At 28.6% G+C, this 25,263-nt stretch overlaps 1 protein-coding gene across 5 annotated transcripts; it reads right to left on the bottom strand.

Moving 5' to 3' along the window:
• Positions 1-1,063: 1,063 nt before the first annotated feature.
• Positions 1,064-5,561, bottom strand: LOC127266390 (protein SPIRRIG-like). 5 transcript variants are annotated; one of them, XM_051296622.1, is made up of 7 exons: positions 5,373-5,561; positions 4,457-4,592; positions 4,304-4,360; positions 3,307-3,798; positions 1,802-2,455; positions 1,620-1,721; positions 1,064-1,521 (listed from the first exon to the last, which is right to left on the bottom strand). In XM_051296622.1, exons 1-5 carry the CDS (start codon positions 5,432-5,434, stop codon positions 2,117-2,119), a joined length of 1,086 nt encoding a protein of 361 aa, XP_051152579.1. In that variant the 5' UTR covers positions 5,435-5,561; the 3' UTR covers positions 1,064-1,521; positions 1,620-1,721; positions 1,802-2,116. The 5 variants fall into 5 exon arrangements, with proteins under 5 accessions (XP_051152579.1, XP_051152577.1, XP_051152578.1 ...); XM_051296620.1 differs by having other exon boundaries at positions 4,304-4,592; XM_051296623.1 differs by having other exon boundaries at positions 1,065-1,521; positions 4,304-5,173; positions 5,373-5,516.
• Between the last annotated feature and the right edge of the window lie 19,702 nt (positions 5,562-25,263).

Here is a 25,263-nt window from a genome sequence, read left to right as displayed (position 1 = left end):
TACTAAAAAAGAAAAACAGATATGAAACAAAAGCGTTATTTATTTACCTTAAAATACTATGCAACAAATACATAAAACACTGTAATTAGAACTATAGAGCAAAAAGTATAATCCCATAAAGTGTTTTATAATAAATTGAAAAGGCAGTCCAGAAACAAATACACTAACTATAATCCCATAAAGTGCTATGTAACATACACGAAAATCATTCTAATTATAACTATAGAGCACAAAGTATAATCTCATAAAGTGCTTTATAATAAAAAAAAAGAAAAAACATTGATGAGACAAAAACGCTATTTTTATTACCTTTAAAAACTAACAGATAGGAAAAACATTGTTATTATAACTATAGAGCACAAACTATAATTCCATAAAGTGTTCTATAATAAATTGAAAAGACAGTCAAGAAACAAAAGCATTAACTATAATTCCATAAAGTGCTTTGTAACATATACGAAAAGTATTTTAATTATAACTCTAGAGCACAAAATATAATCTCATAAAGTGGTTTATAATAACAAAGAAAAACATTAATGAAACAAAACACTATTTTTTTTTACCTTATAGCACTATCTAACGAATAGGAAAAACACTGTTATTAGTACTATAGACACAAAGTATAAACACATAAAGTGCTATATAATAGACACTACCCGAAAAAAAAGCCATTTGGTGCGGAGAAAACTGTGGCAAGCCGGTGCCATTTATGCTTACATGGCGCGGCTATTGTCACAGTTTTATCCCGCAACCGAATAATGGTCCCAAGTGTACACGGTGCGACAGTCCACACCATAAATAACACTATAGGCGCCGAAAGTGGCGCCAATTTTAATTAATTTTTTCAAAAAAATAAATGATAGGCATCAAAAGTGGCGTCAATCTTAATTAATTTTTTTTTAAAAAATAAATGGAAGGCGCTATAGGTGGCGCCAAATATAATTAATAATAAATAAATTATATCTTTATTTTGGTGCCGATAGTCACACCACACAATAAAATAAAATAAATAATAAAATAATTGGCGCCGAAATCGACGCCAATGAATAATATATCTATATATATAATTTTTTTAAAAAAAAATTCGTAGCCAATTAAATTGTGTTTGTGCGAGAATATTGAAAAGCTTGTTGCAAGAATTACAAGCCCATCATCATCTAGTTGAAGCTCTGCATAAAACGAGCTTCCAACAGAGAATATCCTTAAAACCTGGCCTACAAATTATTGTCCACTTTGTCTTCTAAGAGTAGCTTTAAGAGCTTCGCTCTCCCTTGATGAAGATTTTAAGAAGTTTTTGAACTGAAACCAGCATATAAAAGAATAACCAGTAGCAAGGGGCCACGATCTTTCCCCTAGTGGCACTTGAATGCAAGCATGGCCTATCTTGCTCATGTCCAACTCCAAAAAGGGGCAAGAGACACATCTTGTGATCCTATATGCTCTGAAAGAATCAATCTTTCAATCAAATGCCTCATTTGGAATATGTATCGAACAAGAATTCTAATCTCTGATACTAATAGCCTGTCAATCAAGAAGCAATTGTCCACATTAATACAATTTTTGTGCAGCCAAAATTTATCTTTGCAGGCAATATATTTCCACATTATTAATCACATTACCTGTAGGCACCAAGAACTTCTACAACCTTCAAAGAATGAGAAACCAAAGGAGAAAACTTGACAGAATGGAGTATACAATCTCCAAAAGAATTTGTACACAACCTAACAGCATTAGAACAAACTTTAATAGAAGCATCACAGAATCAAAAAATAATTAGTAACTTTAATTAGCAAATTCGAACCTATTGATGTTAGATTTTCCTGATTGAAGCAACTGGAATAAGCAAGCTTTTCAATAAGGTTAAGCAATTCTAGCTGAACCTTTGGAGTGAACAGCAGCAAAGCACGTGTGAGCACCCTGACAGCAGCAGCATTGAACACCCGTGCTTTCTCAGGAGCAAAAGAGCCTGATTGTGTTGTCGAAACAAAACAAGTGGATTCATTCCCAGTATTATGAGATACCGTCGTAGATTCCAGCATTAGAGATGGTGAAAGAACCAACTCAAGTGAAAGTTCAAGAAACAACTGTATAACTACGCATTCACTTTCAACGCAAATTAACCAGATAGCATTGTCCTGTTGACAGCATTGTCAGAAACTGCAACAGTCATTGCGCGCATCATATATGTAAAGATTTTACTTCCAACAGAATTTGTCAGCTCTTTGTTCTGTTCTTCATCACTTTGAAAAGAATGAAGGGTAGTTAATAAAAGAGAAAAACCAGTCACTTCGCCAAAAACCCTCTGTGCTGAGCCATTAACTCCTAATATCCTCCATAGGGCTCCAAAAGCATCACATTTTGCATCATATTGAAGAGTATATTGAGATCCCAAAGCACTTGTAACCATCCCACTTTTTAAAATCTCAACCAAGGAACCTAATTCATCTGAATGGACCTGAAGATAATTGAACAAATAACATTATAAAACAGCAAATTCAACTAATGCACGAAACAGTGCATGACGTTCAGCATAAAGTATACTCGGAGAGTGATTTTACACACATTGGGTGACAGCAAGCAAGAATAATAAGTGACAGTGTCCACAACAAAACATTTATAACAAACAGAAACCTCCACAAGAATAAACTGTTACATGCAAAATAGAGAATCATAAGGGTTAAATAAAAAATCAAGATCTAATTCAGTGACCAAAGAAAAAATGTAGCAATATACACATTGACTTATCTAGCCATTTAATAGGAACACTCCGGATCTTTTCACTTTGCAATTTTTTCTTTTTTATAATTTTTTTATTACTCAAACTCTCAATTTCCTTTAAAAAGACATCACACCCAATGCCTGTTTTCTATATAAAATATTACATCCAACAACTCTTCAATTTGAAAAATATCAACAAAAAAACAAAACAACTACAAAGTAATACACCCTCATACTAGATACAGAACTTATAACAATCTGTACACATGAATAAAATTTGATGGATGGAGGAGAAACATATCAGCTTCAAATAAATTAACGATCAAACACCAAAATACCAACAAAACCATTGTCTAAATTCGATAGCCTCAGCAGAGTCAACATCACAGCACCATATACAATCTTGATTATTAACATACAGGAAATTTATACTAAATGCACGACAAGGTACAGACTGGACAAACCATAAAATCATAATTGAGAAGAATGCACAAATAGTTACGACAATGAAACTTCATTTGAAGCATAAAAGTAATCTGATGAGTAATGAGCTGGTAAAAAATAAAGAGCAAAATAAATCATTTGTACCTGCTTGACATCCTCCATAATCAAACATGACAACAACCGGAGAACACCTGGACGATGGATGTCAGAGACTATAAAAGGAAGTGCAATCACAAAACCATTAGCAGAACAAAATGGTGCTTGATTGGCTTTTGCTTTCTTGAGCAAGGATACTAAGCAGTCCCAAGCAACAGAAACTATCTCCTCCATATCAAAAGGAGGGATTTTTCCAGAACCAGATTCGAAGAGTTTTGGGGAAGAACTGATAGCATCCTTGGTGTCTAGGTGCTTCTGGAAGCTGCTAGAGCTAGCTTCTATTTCCAACTGGCCATGGTTATCACTAAACTGCTCGGGACCCAGCTGAAACTTATGTTGCTTCAAATCATCTAATAGGACCTCCAGCACGCCAACTGGCTCTTTGGAATGGTTGCCACCATCGGGAGCAATAAGAGCATTCAGCACATGAATCAAACACGATAAGATTCCAGAATCTAGAAATGATTGATTATCAACAGACTGCAAATGCATATACACCATCATGAGCATAAGTAGCAAACCCATCATGCAACTTCATATAACAGGCAACAGAGAAGAACTTGGAAACACAGGCAAAAGCATCTGGACATTATGCAATTTACATATTGGTACATATATCAATTATCAATTATGGTATGTATCATAATTTGAAAAATAAAATAAAATCCAATATATGTTTTCCCATATAAGTTAGTTCTTAAACAAAGGGGAGGAATCTGCCAAAAGATGCAGTAGATATATTTTCATTCTTCATTCAAGAAAAAGTTAAAAACATATGATAAGGCTAACTGGGGTTCCAACAATGTTAAAAAGAAATTGGGATCCTAGAAGTGCTTCTATGCTTTTCTATGGTATAACCATTTTCTGTCAAGTAAAAAATGAAATCGAAAAGAACATTTGCATTCTCATATTGAAAATGCACCATAGATGACACCAAAAGCCAAACATCATTATGATATATCTTTAGATGGGTCAATGAACAAACCCCAGATACTAGGATTTCCACTGCATGCAATAGATTAGCACCAGGTCTAAAGCCATCCTGCAGAGAAAGAAGAATGTCAGTTGTCATAGAAATACAGAAGTCCATGGAACCTGCAAGGAGGCATATCTTTTCACTTTTAATATGTGCTAAAACCTTTGTGATTTCTGAGAAAAATTCCAAAACTTTCTCAGCTTCCAAAGCTCTTGTTTTACTGCTAAGCTTAAACTTTTCAATATCTGTTACAAATGCTCTTCCCACAACAAAAGAAAATATGTGGGTCTCTACTAGTCTGCAATAACAGAAATCATATAATTGAAAAGATAAATTATGTAGTTCAAACTAGTTTTAATAATTAATGCCCAAGCATTAATACAGGCCTCCTGTGAACATAAAACATCACAACATAATCTGATTTTAATCTAAACCAGGTTTTTTTCGGTTTTTTTTTTGTTTTTCCTTTTTCAGGCATGCACAAATATAGAATGCTTATAGTTCCGAAGAATACAAGCCAATGGCCCTCCCTTCTAGATCAAACCATCACAGACTTTCCGAGTAGTTTCCATTAAGGAAATGGAAGCACTACACTATTTATGAAATTTTCAGGAAATATATGCAAAAGAAGCAAATTAAAGTTACATCTTTCCATATTGGATGTCCACAAGAGCCTGATAAATTGGCAAGCGATCACATGTAGTATCACAAAACAATGAAAAGGTTTATCCAGTAATATGCAATATCCATTGAATATAAAGCGATAAGTAAAGAAAATAAATTTTCCTTTTACATTGAAATTACTTGGGCAACATTTGTGTGTTGCTTCTCTAATCTACAAAAAATATCTACAGTCCAATTTAATGCATTTTCCTTCTCCTGAAGACAGACAAAAAATAGAGGATAAGAAAGCAGTGAAACTTAAACTATTGTAGTAGATAGTCATAATCCTCGGATAAAAGCAAGCCATAAGTATTAGTATCCTCAGCATAACCGAACTAGAAACTATAATAAGAACACATCACCTATCTCTAAACAAGCGAACAAAAATAATTCAGAAATTCTGCTCTGAAGGTACCTCAACAAGAAGAAAACTGCCGAGGAGATGGAGCAGCAATTCAACCCCTCCGCCTGCACCATTCAGTCACCTGATAAATCTACCGGAGAATTTGCCTCAAAATTCAGCCTTGAGGAATCCTGGGTGACGGAAGATCGAGTAAAGAAGTCCAAGCTGTGTTGTACGTTTTGGTCATGTTTGTCAATTCTGATCTGTGTCTGTCAATTCTATAGTATTTGTTATTATTATTTTAAAAATAATTTATATTAGTGGCACGAACCAGCGCCTTTACTTTTATTTAAAATAATTTGTAATTCACAAATTTATAGCGGAGAGTTTAATTTTTATTTTATAATTAATTTATTGTGAAGGCTCGGAAAATCTGACCTTTATTTTTATTTAAAATAATTTATAATTAACTATTTTTAAATTAATTTTTCAGCGCGATGTCTTTAACTTTTATTTTAAAAATAATTGATATTAGCGCCTCTGTTTTATTAAAATAATTTATAATTTAAAGTTTTTAATTAATTTCTCAGGGCAGGCCTGCCTTTAATTTTTATTTTAAAAATAATTTATATTAAAGGTGCGAACAACCTCACCTTTGTTTTATGAAAATAATTTATAATTTAAAATTTTTAATTAATTTTTCAGGAGACGCGTGATTCTTCGCGCCTTAAATTATTGTTTAAAAAATAATTTATATTAGAAGCGCGAACAATCGCACCCCTGTTTTATTAAAATAATTTATAAGTTAAAGTTTTTAATTAATTTCTTAAAGGAAGTGTAACTTTTCGTGCCTTTAATTATTATTTTAAAAATAATTTATATTAGAGGCGTGAACAATCGAGCCTCTACTTTTATTAAAATAATTTATAATTCAAGTGGAGGCCCGACTCTTTGCGCCAATACTTTTTATTAATAAAAATAAAATTAATATGAAGTATTAATATTAAAATGTAATAAATAATTAAATAATTATTAATATTATAATAAAATAATAATATTTCTATATATAGGTACAAATAATGGTGAATATAATTTATTTTTTTTATTCAATTGGCGTTACATTTGGCGTCTTCAATTATTTTTTAAAAAAATAAAAAATAAGATGAGTAAAACGATGACTTATCATAAAATATTATTTATGTATTTAAATAAAATATAATAAGGCGCGACATTTTGTGCCAATTTTTTTTTATAATTATTTTGGTGCGGGCATTGGTTATTACCTATTCCGTTGCACTATGCGCCTCATTATCCATGTCATTTTCTTTCTTTTCGGGTAGTGAGAAAGAAAAGGCAGTCAAGAAACAAAAGCACTAATTGTATTCCCTTAAAGTACTATTTAACACATATGAAAAAACACTGTATTTATACCTCTAGAGCACAAGTATAATCACATAAAGTGCAATATAATAATAAAAAAAAACATTGATGAAACAAAAGCGCTATTTTTATTACCTTAAAAGACTATGTAACAAATTGGAAAAACACTGTAATTAGAACTATAGAGCAAAAAGTATGGTCTCATTAACTGTTATATAATAAAAAGAAAAGGTAGTCAAAAAACCAAAGCACCAATTGTTTTTCCTTAGAGCACTATGTAACACATGAAAAACACTGTAATTATAACTCTAGAGTACACAGTATAATCAGATAAAGTGCTTTATGAAAAAAAAAAAGAAAAACATTGATGAAACAAAAGCGCTATTTATATTACCTTAACACACTATGTAACAAATAGGAAAAGCACTATAATTAGAATTATAGAGCACAAAGTATAATCCCATAAAGTGCTATATAATAAAAAGAAAAGGCTGTAAAGAAACAAATGCACTAACTGTATACCCTTAAAGCACTATGTAACATATACGAAAAGTACTGTAATTATAACTCTAGAGTACAAAGTATAATCTCATAAAGTTCATTTTACTAGAAAAGAAAAACAGATATGAAACAAAAGCGTTATTTATATTACCTTAAAATACAATGCAACAAATACCAAAAGTACTGTAATTAGAACTATAGAGCAAAAAGTATAATCTCATAAAGTGTTTTATAATAAATTGAAAAGACAGTCCATAAACAAATGCACTAACTATAATCTCATAAAGTGCTATGTAACATAAACCAAAATTATTCTAACTATAACTCTAGAGCACAAAGAATAATCTCATAAACTAGTTTATAATAGAAAACAAAAACATTAATGAAACAAAAGCACTATTTTTTTTTTTTACCTTAAAAAACTCTCTAACAAATAGGAAAAGCATTGTTATTAGTACTATAGACACAAAGTATAAACCCATAAAGTGCTATATAATAGAATAAAAAGACAGTCAATAAACAAAAACACTAATTGTATTTCCTTAAAGCACTATCTAACACATATGAAAAACACTGTAATTATAATTCAAAAGCGCAGAGTATAATCACATAAAGTGCAATACAATAAAAAAGAAAAACATTGATAAAACAAAACCGCTATTTTTATTACCTTAAAACACTATGTAACAAATTGGAAAGCACTGTAATTAGAACTTTAGAGCACAAAGTATGATCCCATTAACTATTATATAATAAAAAGAAAAGACAGTCAAGAAACCAAAGCACAAAATCTTTTTCCTTAGAGCACTATGTAACACATGAAAAGCACTCTAATTATAACTATATAGTACAAAGTATAATCTGATAAAGTGCTTTATAATAAAAAAAAAAAAACATTGATGAAACAAAAGCGCTATTTATATTACCTTAAAACACTATGTAACAAATAGAAAAAACATTATAATTAGAATTATAGAGCACAAAATATAATCCCATAAAGTGCTATATAATAGAAAGAAAAGGCAGTCAAGAAACAAAAACACTAATTTTATTCCCTTAAAGCACTATGTAATACATATGAAAAGCACTGTAATTATAACTCTACAGCACACAATACAATCTCATAAAGTTCGTTTTAATTATAAAGAAAAACAGAGAGGAAACAAAAACGTTATTTATATTACCTTAAAATACAATGCAACAAATACGAAAAGCACAGTAATTAGAATTATAGAGCAAAAAGTATAATCCCATAAAGTGTTTTATAATAAATTGAAAAGGCAGTCCAGAAACAAATGCACTAACTGTAATCCCATAAAGTGTTATGTAACATATACGAAAATCTTTCTAGTTATAACTATAGAGCACAAAGTATAATCTCATAAAGTGCTTTACAATAAAAAAGAAAAACATTCATGAAACAAAAACGCAATTTTTATTACCTTTAAACACTATCTAACAGATCGGAAAAGCAATGTAATTAGAACTATAGAGCACAACCTATAATTCCAAAAAGTGCTTTATAATAAATTGAAAAGGCTGTAAATAAACAAATGCACTAACTGTAATCCCATAAAGTGCTATGGTTACATATACGAAAAGCATTGTAATTATAACTCTAGAGCACAAAGTATAATCTCATAAAGTGGTTTATAATAAAAAAGAAAAATGTTAATGAAACAAAAACGCTATTATTTTTTACCTTAAAACACTATCTAACAAATAGGAAAAGCACTTTTATTAGTACTATAGACACAAAGTATAAACCCATAAAGTGCTATATAATAGAAAGAAAAGCTAGTCAATAAACAAAAGCACTAATTGTATTCCCTTAAAGCACTATGTAACACATATGAAAAGCACTGTAATTATAACTCAAGAGCACACAGTATAATCACATAAAGTGCAATATAATAAAAAAAGAAAAACATTGATAAAACAAACATGCTATTTTTATTACCTTAAAACACTATGTAACAAATTGGAAAAGCACTGTAATTAGAACTTTAGAGCGCAAAGTATGATCCCATTAACTGTTATATAATAAAAAGAAAAGACAGTCATGAAACCAAAGCACCAATTGTTTTTCCTTAGAGCACTATGTAAAACATGAAAAGCGTTGTAATTATGACTATAGAGTATAAAGTATAATCTGATAAAGTGCTTCATAATAAAAAAGAAAACATTGATGAAATAAAAGCGCTATTTATATTACCTTAAAACACTATGTAACAAATAGGTAAAACACTATAATTAGAATTATAGAGCACAAAGTATATTCCCATAAACTGCTATATAATAAAAAGAAAAGGCTGTAAAGAAACAAATGCACTAAATGTGTTCCCTTAAAGCACTATGTAACATATACGAAAAGCACTGTAATTATAACTCTACAACACACAATATAATCTCATAAAGATCGTTTTAATTATAAAGAAAAACAGAGAGGAAAAAAAAACGTTATTTACATGACCTTAAAATACTATGCAACAAATACGAAAAGCACAGTAATTAGAACTATAGAGCAATAAGTATAATCCCATAAAGTGTTCTATAATAAATTGAAAAGGCAGTCCAGAAACAAATGCAGTAACTGTAATCCCATAAAGTGCTATGTAACATATTCGAAAGTTATTCTATTTATAACTATAGAGCACAAAGTATAATCTCATAAAGTGCTCTATAATAAAAAAGAAAAACATTGATAAAATAAATGTGCTATTTTTATTACCTTTAAACACTATCTAACAAATAGGAAAAGTACTATTATTAGAACTATAGAGCACAAAGTATAATCTTATAAAGTGCTTTATAATAAATTGAAAAGGCAGTCAAGAAACAAATGCACGAACTGTAATCCGATATAGTGCAATGTAACATATACGAAAAACACTGAAATTATAACTCTAGAGCACAAAGTATAATATCATAAAGTGCTTTGTAATAAAATAAGAAAAACATTTATGTAACAAAAATGATGTTTTTATTACCTTAAAACACTATCTAACAAATAGGATAAACACTATTATTAGAACTATAGAGCTTAAAGTATAATCCCATAAACTGCTATATTCAAGAAAGAAAAGGCAGTCAAGAAACAAAAACAGTAATTGTATTCCTTTAAAGCACTATGTAACACAAATGAAAAGCAGTGTAATTATAACTCTAGAGCACACTAGTATAATCTCATAAAGTGCAATAAAATAAAAAAAATATTGATGAAACAAAAGCGTTATTTTTATTACTTTAAAACACTATGTAACAAATAAGAAAAGTACTCTAATTTCAAATATGGAGCACATAGCATAATCCCATAAAGTGCTATATAATAGAAAAAAAAAGGCAGTGAAGAAACAAAAATACTAATTGGATTCCCTTAAAGCAGTATGTAACACATATGAAATGCATTGTAATTATAACTCTAGAGCATACAGTATAATCTTATAAAGCGATTTATAGTAAAAAAGAAAAACATTGACGAACCAAAAACGCTATTTTTTTCTACCTTAAAACACTATCTAACAAATAGGAAAAGCACTGTTATTAGTACTATAGGCAAATAGTATAAACCCAAAAAGTGTTATATAATAGAAAGAAAAGGAAGTAAAGAAACAAAAACACTAATTGTATTCCCTTAAACCACTATATTACACATATGAAAAGAACTGTAATTATAACTCTAGAGCACACAATATAGTCTCATAAAGTGCATTATAATAAAAAATAAAAACATTGATGAAACAAAAGCGCTATTTTTATTACCTTAAAATACTATGTAACAAAGAGGAAAAACATTCTAATTAGAACTATAGAGCACAAAGTATGATCCCATTAACTTTTATATAATAAAAAGAAAAGGTAGTCAAGAAACCAAAGCACTAATTGTTTTTCCTAAAAGCACTATGTAACACATATGAAAAGACTGTAATTACAACTCTAGAGTACAAAGTATAATCTGATAAAGTGCCTTATAATAAAAAGAAAAACATTGATAAAACAAAAGTTCTATTTATATTACCTTAAAACACTATGTAACAAATAGGAAAAGCACTATAATTAGAATTATAGAGCACAAAGTATAATCTCATAAAGTGCTATATAATAAAAAGAAAAGGTTGTCAAGAAACAAATGCACTAACTGTATTGCCTTAAAGCACTCTGTAAAAAGCACTGTAATTATAATTCTAGAGCACAAAGTATAATCTCATAAAATTCTTTTTAGTAAAAAAGAAAAACAGAGATAAAACAAAAGCATTATTTATATTACTTTAAAAAACAGTATGCAACAAATACGAAAAACACTGTAATTAGAAGTATAAAGCAAAAAGTATAATCCAATAAAATGTTTTATAATAAATTGAAAAGGCCATCCAGAAACAAATGCACTAACTGTAATACCATAAACTGCTACGTAACATATACAAAAATCATTCTAAATATAACTACAGAGCACAAAGTATAATGTCATAAAGTGCTTTATAATAAAAAAGAAAAACATTGATGAAACAAAAACTCTATTTTTATTACCTTTAAACACTATCTAACAGATAAGAAAAGCACTGTTATTTGAACTATAGAGCACAAACTATAATTCCATAAAGTGCTTTATAATAAATTGAAAAGATAGTTTAGAAACAAATGCACTAACTATAATCCCATAAAGTGTTATGTAACATATACGAATAGCATTGTAATTATAACTTTAGAGCACAAAGTATAATCTTATAAAGTTGTTTATAATAAAAAAGAAAAACATTAATGAAACAAAAAAACTATTTTTTTTTTTTTTTACCTTAAAACACTATCTAACAAATAGGAAAAGCACTATTATTAGTACTATAGACACAAAGTATAAACTCATAAAGTGCTATATAATAGAAAGAAAAGGCAGTCAAGAAAAACAAGCACTAAATGTATTCCCTTAAAGCACTATGTAGCACATATGAAAAGCACTGCAATTATAACTCTAGAGCACACAGTATAATCTCATAAAATTCTTTTTACTAAAAATGAAAAATAGACATGAAACAAAAGCGTTATTTATATTACCTTAAAACACTATGCAACAAATACGAGAAGCACTGTAATTAGAACTATAGAGCAAAAAGTATAATCCCATAAAGTGTTTTATAATAAATTGAAAAGGCAGTCTAGAAAAAATGCAGTAACTATAATCCCATAAAGTGCTATGTAACAAATACGAAAATCATTCAAATTATAACTATAGAGCACAAAGTATAATATCATAAAGTGCTTTATAGTAAAAAAAAAACATTAATGAAACAAAAATGCTATTTGTATTACCATTAAGCACTATCTAACATATTGGAAAAGCGTTGTTACTAGAGCTATAGAGCACAAACTATAGACACAAAGTATAAATCTATAAAGTGCTATATAATAGAAAAGAAAAGGCAGTCAGGAAACAAAAACACTAATTGTAATCCCTTGAAGTACTATGAAACACATATGAACAGCATTGTAATTATAACTTTTGAGCACAAAGTATAATCTCATAAAGTTCTTTGTAATAAAAAAGAACAAAAATGATGAAAAAAAAAACGCTATTTATATTACCTTAAAACGCTATGTAACAAATTCAAAAAGGACTGTAATTGGAACTATAACACACAAAGTATAATCCCACAAAGTGCTATATAATAAAGAGAAAGGTAGTCAAAAAAGAAATCCACTAACTGTATTCCCTTAACGCACTACGTGACATATACGAAAAGCACTGTAATTAGAACTATAGAGCACAAAGTATAATCCCGTAAAGTGCTTTATAACAAATTGAAAGGGCAGTCAAAAAATAAATGCACTAAAATTGTAATCCCATAAAGTGCTATGTAACATATACGAAAAGCATTATAATTATAACTTTAGAGCACAAAGTATAATCTCATAAAGTGCTTTATAATAAAAAAGAAAACATTGACGAAACAAAAGTTCTATTTTTATTACCTTAAAACACTATGTAACAAATAGAAAAAACACTGTAATTAGAAATATTGAGCACAAAGTATAACCCCATATAGTGCTATATCATAGAAAGAAAATCCAGTCAAGCAACAAAAACACTAATTGTATTCTCTTAAAGCACTATGTAACACATATGAAAACCACTATAATTATAACTCTAGAGTACAAAGTATAATCTCATAGAGTGCTTTATAATAAAAAAGAAACACATCGATGAAACAAAAATGTTATTTTTATTACCTTAAAACACTATATAACAAATAGGAAAAACACTGTAATTAGAACTATAGACCAAAAATTATAATCCCATAAAGTTCTATATAATAGAAACAAAAGGCAGTGAAGAAACAAAAACACTAATTGTATTCCCTTAAAGCACTATGTAACACACATGAAAACCACTGTAATTATAACTCTATATTACAAAGTATAATCTGATAAATTTCTTTATAATAATAAAAAAACAAAACATTGATGAAAGAAAAATGCTATTTTTATTACCTTAAAACACTATGTAACAAATAGGAGAAGCACTGTAATTAGAACTATAGAGCACAAAGTATAATCCTATAAATTGCTATATAATAAAAAGAAAAGGCAGTCAAGAAACAATAGCACTAATCGTATTCCCTTAGAGCGCTATATAACACATATGAAAGGCATTGTAATTATAACTCTAGACCAAACATTATAATCTCATAATGTGTTTTTTAATAAAAAAGAAAAACATTGCTGAAACATAAGCGTGATTTATATTACCTTAAATTTCTATGCGACAAATAGAAAAAGAACTATAATTAGAACTATAGAGTAAAAAGTATAATCTGATAAAGTGCTATATAATAAAAATAAAATGGACTCAAAAAACAAATGCACTAACTGTATTCGCTTAAAGCACTATGTACCACATATGAAAAGCACTGTAATTAGAACTCTAGAGCACAAAATATAATTTCATAAAGTGATTTTTAGTAAAAAAGAAAAACATTGATGAAATAAAAGCATTATTTATATTACCTTAAAAAACTATGTAGCAAATAGGAAAAGCACTGTAATTAGAACTATAGAGCATAAAGTATAAACCATAAAGTGCTATATAATAGAAACAAAAGGCAGTGAAGAAACAAAAGCATTTAATGTATTCCCTTAAAGCACTATGTAACACATATGAAAAGCACTGTAATTTTTACTCTAGAGCACACAATATAATGTTATAAAGTGCTTTATAATAAAAAAGAAAAATATTGATGAAACAAAAATGCTATTTATATTACCTTAAAAAATTATGTAACAAATTGGGAAAGCACTGTAATTAGAACTATAGAGTACAAAGTATAATCTTATAAAGTGTTATATAATAAAAAATAAAAGGCAGTCAATAAACAAAAGCACTAACTATATTCCCTTAATGCACTAGGTAACATATACAAAAAGCACTGTAATTAGAACTCTAGAGCACAAACTATAATCTCATAAAGTGCTTTTTAATTAAAAAGAAAAACAAAGATGAAATAAAAGCTCTATTTATATTACTTTAAAACACTATGTAACAAATACGAAAAGCATTGTAAATAGAACTATAGAGCAAAAAGTATAATCCTATAAAGTGCTATATAATAAAAAGAAAAGGCAGTCAAGAAACAAATGCACAAATTGTAATCCCATTAAGTGCAATGTAACATATACGAAAACCACTATAATTCTAGATCACAAAGTATAATCCAATAAGTTCTTTATATTAAAAAAATAATAATAACAATTGAAACAAAAGCGCTATTTTTATTACCTTAAAACACTATATAACAAATAGGAAAACCACTGTTATTAGATCTATAAAGCACAAAGTATAATCCCATAAAGTACTATATAATTGAAAGAAAAGACAGTAAAGATACAAAAACTCTAATTGAATTCCCTTAAAGTAATATGTAACACATATGAAATGCACTATAATTATTACTCTAGAGCAGACAGTATAATCGTATAAAGTGCTTTATAATAAAAAAGAAAAATATTGATGAAACAAAGCGCTATTTATATTACTTTAAAACACTATGTAAGAAATAGGAAAAACACTCTAATTACAATTATAGAGCACAAAGTATAATTCTGTAAAGTGCTATATAATAAAAAGAAAAGGCAGTCAAGAAATAAAAACACTAATTATATTCTCTTAAAGCACTATGTAACACATATAAAAAGCACTGTAGTTATAACTCTAGAGCAAAAAGTATAATCTCATAAAGTTCTTTATGATAAAAAAGAAAAACATTGATGAAACAAAAGCGCTATTTTTATTAGATTAAAAAACTATGTAACAAATAGGAAAAGCATTGTAATTACTACTATAGAGCACAAAGTATAATCTCATAAAGTGTTTTATAATAAAAATGAAAAACATTGATGAAAAAAAACCGCTATTAATACTACCTTAAAACGTGTTGTAAAAAATAGGAAAAGTACATTAATTTGAACTATAGAGCACAAAGTATAATCCCATAAAGTGCTATATAATAAAAAGGAAAGTTAGCCAAGAAAAAAAAAGTACTAACTGTATTCCCTTAACACACTATGTAACACATATGGAAAGCACTGTAGTTATAACTCTAGAGGACAAAATAATAATATCATAAAGTGCTTTATAATAAAAAATAAAACATTGATGAAACAAAAGCGTTGTTTTTATTACCTTAAAACACTATATAACAAATAGGAAAAGTACTGTAATTAGAACTATAGAGTACAAAGGATAATCCCATAAAGTGCTATATAATAGAAAGAAAATGAAGTGAAGAAACAAACCCCTATTTATATTACTTTAAAACAATAATTATTACTCTAGAGTAGACAGTATAATCTTATAAAGTGCTTTATAATAAAAAAGAAAAACATTGATGAATCAAACCCCTATTTATATTACTTGAAAATAGTATGTAAGAAATAGGAAAATCACTGTAATTAGAACTATGGAATACAAAGTATAATTCCAAAAAGTGCTATATAATAAAAGCACTAAATGTATTCCCTTAAAGCACTATTTTACAGATACAAAAAGCACTGTAATTATAACTCAAAAGCACAAAGTATTATCTCATAAACTGCTTTTTAATAAAAAAAAAGAAGAACAGAGATGAAACAAAAAGGCTATTTATAATACCTTAAAAAACTATGTAACAAATACGAAAAATCCTGTAATTAGAACAATAGAGCAAAAAGTATAATCCCATAAAGTGCTATATAATAAAATGAAAAGGTAGTCAAGAAAAAAATGCACTAACTGTATTCCATTAAAGCACTATTTAACATATACAAAAAGAACTGTAATTATAACTCTAGAGCACAAAGTATAATCTCATAAAGTGCTTTATAATAAAAAAGAAAAATAGAGATGACATGATGTGACCATCATGACGGAATTGGACCACAAGTCCCAAGGACCATAAGACCAGGAGCACTTTACAAGGCATTGGACCTCCCATAAATTACTATGCCTAATTGAAGGGATCCCGTGAATCAATATCCCCTAAATAAAGGAATTCCACAAATCAAGGGATTACTAATAACCATGAGATTGCCATGAATTATGGGTCAATAATACTAAATAAGGTTGATTATAATAAATATCCCCTATATGATTTTATTTCCTTTAAGAGTGTACTTTCTTATTTTAATTTTACATGGTTCCTCTATAAAAGGTCCCATAATTATCATTGTAAGGATAATACACTCAACCATGATATTTCTTATAAAAATTTTTTGCTTTCAAGAGTGATTCTTGCTTGCTTGATTATTCGAGATTGTGCGATTCAATCCTCGGTAATCTTACAAAATCGGGTTGTTTTCAAGTGATTCGAGACAGTTCGTCGTCTCTCAATCAGTGCTGGACCGCTTGTTGCGTCAACTCCATTCCTTGATTGGTTTAGAGATCTTGTGTTGCGTGCTGCCTAGTTCTCACATGGTGCTAATCCGACCAACCATGTGGATCGAGAATCCAGATTATCCTTCTTTATTCCTTGTTGGTTTAGAGATTTTGTGTTGTGTGTTGCTAAGTTCTCATGTGGTGCCTATCAGATCAATCTCGTAAATTAAGAAACCAAAGTATCCTTCTATCTATATCCTCTCCACCTCTCTTTCTTTCACCAAATTTCGCATCTTTCTATTTCTTTATTTTCTGTGGTTTGCGAGTTTCCGAATCCTTCAGTTGCATTCACATCATCTGGTATCAGAGCTAGTTGATACAATCTCTTGATTGATATCACGATTCCTATTTGAAAAAAAAAACAAAAAAAGTCGAAAAAAGGGCAAAAAAATCTGAAAAAAAAGAAAAAAAATCCGAAAGAAAAAAAAAAACAGAGAAGAAAAAAAAAGTTACAAAAAAAATTTAGCATGAGAATATTTTGAAATGAATGGTTGATGGAACAACTTTTTGAAGAGGGAGGAGATGATGTGACCATCGTGATGGAATTGGACCACAAGTCCCAAGGACCATAAGGCCAGGAGCACTTTACAAGCCATTGGACCTCCCCTAAATTACTATGCCTAATTGAAGGGATCCCGTGAATCAATATCTCTAAATAAAGGAATTCCACAGATCAAGGGATTATTAATAATCATGAGATTGCCATGAATTATGGGTCAATAATACTAAATAAGGTTGAGTATAATAAATATCCCCTATATGATTTTATTTCCTTTAAGAGTGTACTTTCTTGTTTTAATTTTACATGGTTCCTCTATAAAAGGTTCCATAATTATCATTGTAAGGATAATACACTCAACCATAATATTTCTTATAAAATTTCTTTGCTTTCAAGAGTGATTCTTGCTTGCTTGATTATTCAAGATTGTGCGATTCAATCCTCGGTAATCTTTCAAAATCGGGTTGTTTTCGAGTGATTCGAGACAGTTCGTCGTCTCTCAATCGGTGTTGGACCGCTTGTTGCGTCAACTCCATTCCTTGATTGGTTTAGAGATCTTGTGTTGCGTGCTGCCTAGTTCTCACATGGTGCTAATCCGACCAACCATGTGGATCGAGAATCCAAATTATCCTTCTTTATTCCTTGTTGGTTTAGAGATTTTGTGTTGCGTGTTGCTAAGTTCTCACGTGGTCCCTATCCGATCAATCTTGTGAATTAAGAAACCAACGTATCCTTCTATCTATATCCTCTTCATCTCTCTTTTTTCCACCAAATTTCGCATCTTTCTATTTCTTTATTTTATGTGGTTTGCGAGTTTCTGAATCTTTCGGTTGCGTTCTCATCATGGCAAAAAAGCACTATTTATATTACCTTAAAATACTATGTAAAAAATAGGAAAATCACTTAAATTAGAACTGTAGGGCAAAAAGTATAATCCCATAATGTGCTATAAAAAAAAACAAAAAAAGGAAGTCAAGAAACAAAGGCACTAATCGTATTCCCTTAAAGCACTCTATAACACATATGAAAAGCACTTAATTATAACTCTAATGCACAAATTATAGTTTCATAAAGTGTTTTATAACAAAAAAGAAAAACATTGATGAAACAAAAGCGGTATTTTTAAAAGCTATGTAACAAATAGGAGAAGCACCGTAATTAGAACTATAGAACACAAAGTATAATCCCCTAAAGTGCTATATAATAGAATAAAAGGATAGTCAAGACACAAAAGCACTAATTGTATTCCCTTAAATCACTATCTAACACATATGAAAAGCACTGTAATTGTAACTCTAGAGCACAAAGTATAATCTAATAAAGTGTTATATAATAAAAAAGAAAAATATTGATGAAACAAAAATGCTATTTTTATTACCTTAAAATACTATGTAACAAATAGGAAAAGCACTTAAATTAGAAATGTAGGGCACAAAGTATAATCCCATAAAGAGCTATATAGTAAAAAGAAAAACCAGTCAAGAAACAAAAGCACTAATCGCATTCCCTCAAAGCACTATATATCACATATGAAAAGCATTGTAATTATACCTTTAGAGCACAAAGTATAATCTCATAACTTCTTTATATTAACAAAGAAAAACATTGATGAAACAAAAGCAGTATTTTTATTACCTTAAAACACTATGTAAGAAATAGGAGAAGCACTGTAATTAGAACTATAGAGTACAAAGTATAATCCCCTAAAGTGCTATATAATAGAAAAAAGGGACAGTCAAGAAACAAAAGCACTAATTGTATTCCCTTAAATCACTATCGAAACATATGAAAAGCACTATAAATTATAACTCTAGAGCACAAAATATCATCTCACAAAGTGCTATATAATAAAAAAGAAAAACAATGATGAAACAAAAGTGCTATTTTTATTACCTTGATGAAACAAAAGAGCTACACTATGTAACAAATACGAAAAACACTGTAATTAGAACTATAGAACAAACAGTATAATCCCATAAACTGCTATATAATAAAATGAACAGGCTGTCAAGAAACAAACGCACTAACTGTATTCCCTAAAAGCACTCTATAACATATACGAAAAGAACTGTAACTATACCTCTAGAGCACAAAGGATAATCTTATCATGTACTTTATAATAAAAAAGAAAACAAAGATGAAACAAAAGCACTATTCACATTACCATAAAACTCTATGTAACAAATAGGAAAAGCACTGTAATTAGAACTATAGAGCACAAAGTATAATCCCAGAAAGTACTATATAATAAAAAGAAAAGGCAGTCAAGAAAAAAAAAACGCTAATCGTATTCTCTTAAAGCACTATATAACACATATGAAAAGCACTGTAGTTATAACTGTAGAGCACAAAGTATAATCTCACAAAATTCTTTATAATAAAAAAGGAAAACATTGATGAAAGAAAAGCGTTATTTTTATTAACTTAAAAAACTATATTATAAATAGGAAAAACACTGTAATTAAAACTATAGAGCACAAAGTATAATCCCATAAAGTGCTATAAAATAGAAAGAAAATACAGTGGAGAAACAAAAACACTAATTGTATTCTCTTAAAAACTATGTAAAACATATGAAAAGCACTGTAATTATAACTATAGAGCACACAGTATAATCCCATAAAGTTCTTTATAATAAAAAAGAAAAACATTTATGAAAAAAAAAACGTTATTTCTACTACCTTAAAACGCTATGTAACAAATAGGAAAAACACTGTAATTACAACTATAGAGCACAAAGTAAAATCATATACAGTGCTATATAATAGAAAGAAAAGATAGTCAAGATTCAAAAGCACTAATTTGTATTCCCTTAAAGCACTATTTAAAACATATGAAAAGCACAGTAATTATAACTCTAGAGCACACAGTATAATCTCATAAGGTGCTTTATAATAAAAATGAAAAACATTGATGAAACAAAAACGCTATTTTTATTACCTTACTACACTATGTAACCAATACGAAAATTACTGTAATTAGCACTATAGAACAAAAAGTATAATCCCATAAAGTGTAATATAATAAAAAGAAAAGCAGTCAAGAAACAAATGCACTAACTGTATTTCCTTAAGGCACTATGTAACATATACGAAAAACACTCTAAATATAACTCTAAAGCTCAAAGTATAATCTTATAAAGTGCTTTTTAATAAAAAAAAATAAGAAAACAGAGATGAAACAAGAATGCTATTTATATTAACTTAAAACACTATGTAAAAAATACGAAAAACACGGTAATTAGAACTATAGAGCAAAAAGTATAATCACATCAAGTGCTTTATAATAAATTGAAAAAGTAGTCAAGAAAAAAATGCCCTAACTGTAATCACATAAAATGCTATGTAACATATATGAAAAATACTGTAATATTAACTCTAGAGCACAAAGTATAATATAATAAAGTGCTTCATAAGAAAAAAGAAAAACAGAGATGAAAAAAAAAAACTCTATTTATATTACCTTAAAACACTATGTAACAAATAGGAAAAACACTATAAATAGAACTATAGAGCACAAATTATAATCTCAAAAAGTGCTATATAATAAATTGACAAGGCAGTCAGGAAACAAACGCACTAACTGTAATCCGATAAAGTGTTATGTAATGAATACGAAACGTACTATAATTATAACTCTAGAGCACAGAGTATAATCTCATAAAGTGCTTTCTAATTACGAAGAAAAAAATTGATGAAACAAAAGCGTTATTTTTAGTACCTTAAAACACTATCTAACAAATAGGAAAAACACTGTTATTAGAACTATAGAGCACAAAGTATAATCCCATAAAGTGCTTTATAATAAATTGAAAAGAAAGTCAAGAAACAAATGCACTAATTGTATTCCCTTAAAGTACTATATAACAAATATGAAAAGCACTTTAATTATAACTCTAGAGCACAAAGTATAATCTCATAAATTGCTTTATAATAAAAAAGGAAAACATTGATAAAACAAAAGTGCTATTTCTAATAACTTAAAAAACTATGTAACAAATAGGAAAAATATTGTAATTAGAACTATAGATCACAAAGTATAATCCCATAAAGTGCTATATAATAGAAAGAAAAGGCATTGAAGAAACAAAAGCACTAATTGTATTCTCTTAAAGCACTATGTAACACATATGAAAAACACTGTAATTATAACTCTAGTGCACACAGTATAATTTCATATAGTGGTTAATAATAAAAAAAAAAAATTTGATGAAACAAAAGCGCTATTTAGATTACCTTAAAACACTATGTAAAAAATAGGAAAAGCACTATAATTGGAAGTATAGAGCACAAAGTATAATCCCATAAAGTGCTATATAATAAAACAAAAATGCAATAAAAAAAACACTGATTGTATTCCCTTAAAGCATTATGTAACACATATGAAAAGCACCGTAATTATAACTTTAGAGTACAAAGTATTATCTCATTAGGTGCTTTATAATAAATATGAAAAACTTTAATGAAACAAGAACGCTATTTTTATTACCTTAAAACACTATGAAACAACTAGGCAAAAGCACTGTAATTAGAACTATAGCGCACAAAGCATAATCTTATAAAGTCCTATATAATAGAAAGAAAAGACAGTGAAGAAACATAAAAACTAATTGTATTCCCTTAAAACACTATGTAACACATATGAAAAGCACTGTAATGATAACTCTAGAGCACACAGTATAATCGTATAAAGTGCTTTATAATAGAAAAGAAAAACATTATTAAAAACAAAAGCGCTATTTTTATTACCTTAAAACACTATGTTACAAATACAAAAAACACTGTAATTAGAACTATAGAGTACAAAGTATAATCCCATAGAGTGCTATATAATAGAAAGAAAAAGCATTGAAGAAACAAAAGCACTACTTGTATTCTTTTAAAGCATTATGTAACACATATGAAAAGTACTGTAATTATAACTCTAGTGCACACAGTATAATTTCAAATAGTGTTTTATAATAAAAAATAAAAACTTTGATGAAACAAAAGCGCTATTTATATTACCTTAAAAAACTATGTAACAAATAGGAAAAACACTGAAATTGGAACTTTAGAGCCCAAAGTATAATTCCATAAAGTGTTATATAATAAAACGAAACGGCAGTCAATAAACAAATGCACTAATTGTATTCCCTTAAACCACTATGTAACATATACAAGAATCACTTTTATTATAACTCTAGAACACAAAGTATAATCTCATAAAGTGATTTTTAATAATAAAGAAAAATAGAGATGAAACAAAACCGCTATTTATATTACCTTAAAACACTATGTAACAAATACGAAAAGCAATGTAATTAGAACTATAGAGCAAAAAGTGTAATCTCATAAAGTGCTTTGTAATAAAATTATAAAGCAGTCAAGAAACAAATGCATTAACTGTAATCCCATAAAGTACTATGTAACATATAAGAAAAGCACTTTAATTCTAACTCTACAATACAAAGTATAATCTCATAAAGTGTTTTTTAATAAAAAATAAAAACAGAGATGCAACAAAGGAGCTATTTATATTACCTTAAAACACTTTATAACAAATATGAAAAGCACTGTAATTAGAACTATAGATTAAAACGTATAATCACATAAAGTGCTTTATAATAAAATGAAAAGATAGTCAAGTAAAAAATGCACTAATTGTAATACCACAAAGTTCTATGTAACAATATGAAAAACACTGTAATTATAACTCTACAGAACAAAGTATAATCTGATAAAGTCTTTTATAATAAAAAAGAAAAACATTGATGTAACAAAAGCGCTATTTTTATTACCTTAAAACACTATCTAACAAATAGGAAAAGCATTGTTATTAGAACTATAGAGCACAAAGTATAATCCCATAAAGTGCTATATTAAGAAAGAAAAGACACTCAAGAAACAAAAGCACTAATTTTAATACCATAAAGCGCTATGTAACATATATGAAAATCACTGTAATTATAATTTTAGAGCACACAGTATAGTATGATAAAGTGCTTTATAATAAGAAAGATAAACATTGATGAAAAAAAAAAGTGCTATTTATATTACCTTAAAACACTCTCTAACAAATAGGAAAAGCACTGTAATTAGAACTATAGAGCACAAAGTATAATCCCATAAAGTTCTATATAATAGAAGGAAAAGGCAGCGAAGAAACAAAAACACTAATTGTATTCTCTTAAAGCACTATGTAACACATATGAAAAGCAATGTAATTATAACTCTGGAGCACACAATATAATCTTATATAGTGCTTTATACTAAAAAAGAAAAAGATTGATGAAACAAAAATGCTATTTTTATTACCTTAAAACAGTATATAACAAATAGGAAAAACACTGTAATTAGAACTATAGAACATAAAGTATAATCCCATAGAGTGCTATATAATAAAAACAAAAGGCAATCAAGAAACAAACCTATTACACTCGTAGTCTCTGAAGGATGAGTCTCAACGGAGGATTGCAATCCGTTGTGAACTACGTCCCTCTCCTTTCAGTCGATGCACTAACTTTATTCCCTTAAAGCAGTATGTAACATATACGAAAAGCACTGTAATTATAACTCTAGAGCACAAATTATAATCTCATAAAGTGCTTTTTAATAATAATAAAAAAAAGAAGAAGAAACAAAAGTGCTATTTATATTACCTTAAAACACTATGTGAGAAATACGAAAAAGCACTGTAATTAGAACTATAGAGCAAAATGTACAATCTCATAAAGTACTTTATAATAAAATGAAAAGGCAGTCAAGAAACAAATGAACTAACTGTAATACCATAAAGTGCTATATAACATATACGAAAAGCACTGTAATTATAACTCTATAGTACAAAGTATAATCTGATAAAGTGATTTATAATAAAAAATAAAATATTGATGAAACAAAAGCGCTATTTTAATTACCTTAAAATACTATTTAGCAAATAGGAAAAATGCAGTAATTACAACTATAGAGCTCAAATTATAATCCCATAAAGTGGTATATGATAGAAAGAAAAGGCAGTCAAGAAACAAACGCACTAATTGTATTCCCTTAAAGCACGGTCTAACACATATGAAAAGCATTGTAATTATAACTCTTGAACACACCGTATAATCTCATAAACTCCTTTATAATAAAAAAGAAAAATATTGATGAAACAAAAGCGCTATTTATATTACCTTAAAACACTATGTAACAAATAGGAAAAACACTATAATTGGAACTATAGACCAAAAAGTATAATCCCATAAAGTGCTATATAATAAAAACAAAAGGTAGTCAAGAAACAAATTCACTAACTGTATTTTATTTTAGTTTATAAAATTCCTGTCATCTTTCTCCAATTCACCTCCATTCAAAAATTCCATGTTTGCACTCCAATTGTTCAAGCTAGACTTTCGACAAGGTTGTGGAAGAGCGGCAGAAGGGTTAATTATCTATGTCTATGATGACGTTTTATTCATTAACATAGATTAAATAGTTTGTAGCAGCTAAGTATGCGGGAACCTTGTCAATCGGCTTAGTTGTGAACCAAATTTAACCCCGATTAAAGAGAGGTATCAGAGGGGTAGAGTCACTAGCGAAGAGGTTGGAAGAAGAATTCATTAGATATAAGTGCTTGCCTATCGGGTCACAGAAATATCCGGTGACAGCGGATTTTCTAGCAAATAATATTCTTCGCCTGGTGTCGTTGAAATCTCATTG

The sequence above is a fragment of the Andrographis paniculata genome, unplaced genomic scaffold (genome assembly GCF_009805555.1).
Source record: "Andrographis paniculata isolate CXL003 unplaced genomic scaffold, ASM980555v1 Contig75END, whole genome shotgun sequence".
Lineage (NCBI taxonomy): Eukaryota > Viridiplantae > Streptophyta > Magnoliopsida > Lamiales > Acanthaceae > Andrographis > Andrographis paniculata.
The sequence above is the reverse complement of the archived record's forward strand: the minus strand, read 5'-3'. Positions and strand labels throughout refer to the sequence as shown.

What these genes read in the sequence shown, in the direction of transcription:
- LOC127266390 (XM_051296620.1), bottom strand. Translation starts at nt 5,434, where the DNA reads ATGGTGCAGGCGGAGGGGTTGAATTGCTGCTCCATCTCCTCGGCAGTT. An exon ending in TGGAAATCCTAGTATCTGGG is followed by an intron (nt 3,799 to 4,303) that starts GTTTGTTCATTG and finishes ATGCATTTGCAG; the next exon opens with TCTGTTGATAATCAATCATT. An exon ending in TTATGGAGGATGTCAAGCAG is followed by an intron (nt 2,456 to 3,306) that starts GTACAAATGATT and finishes AATTATCTTCAG; the next exon opens with GTCCATTCAGATGAATTAGG.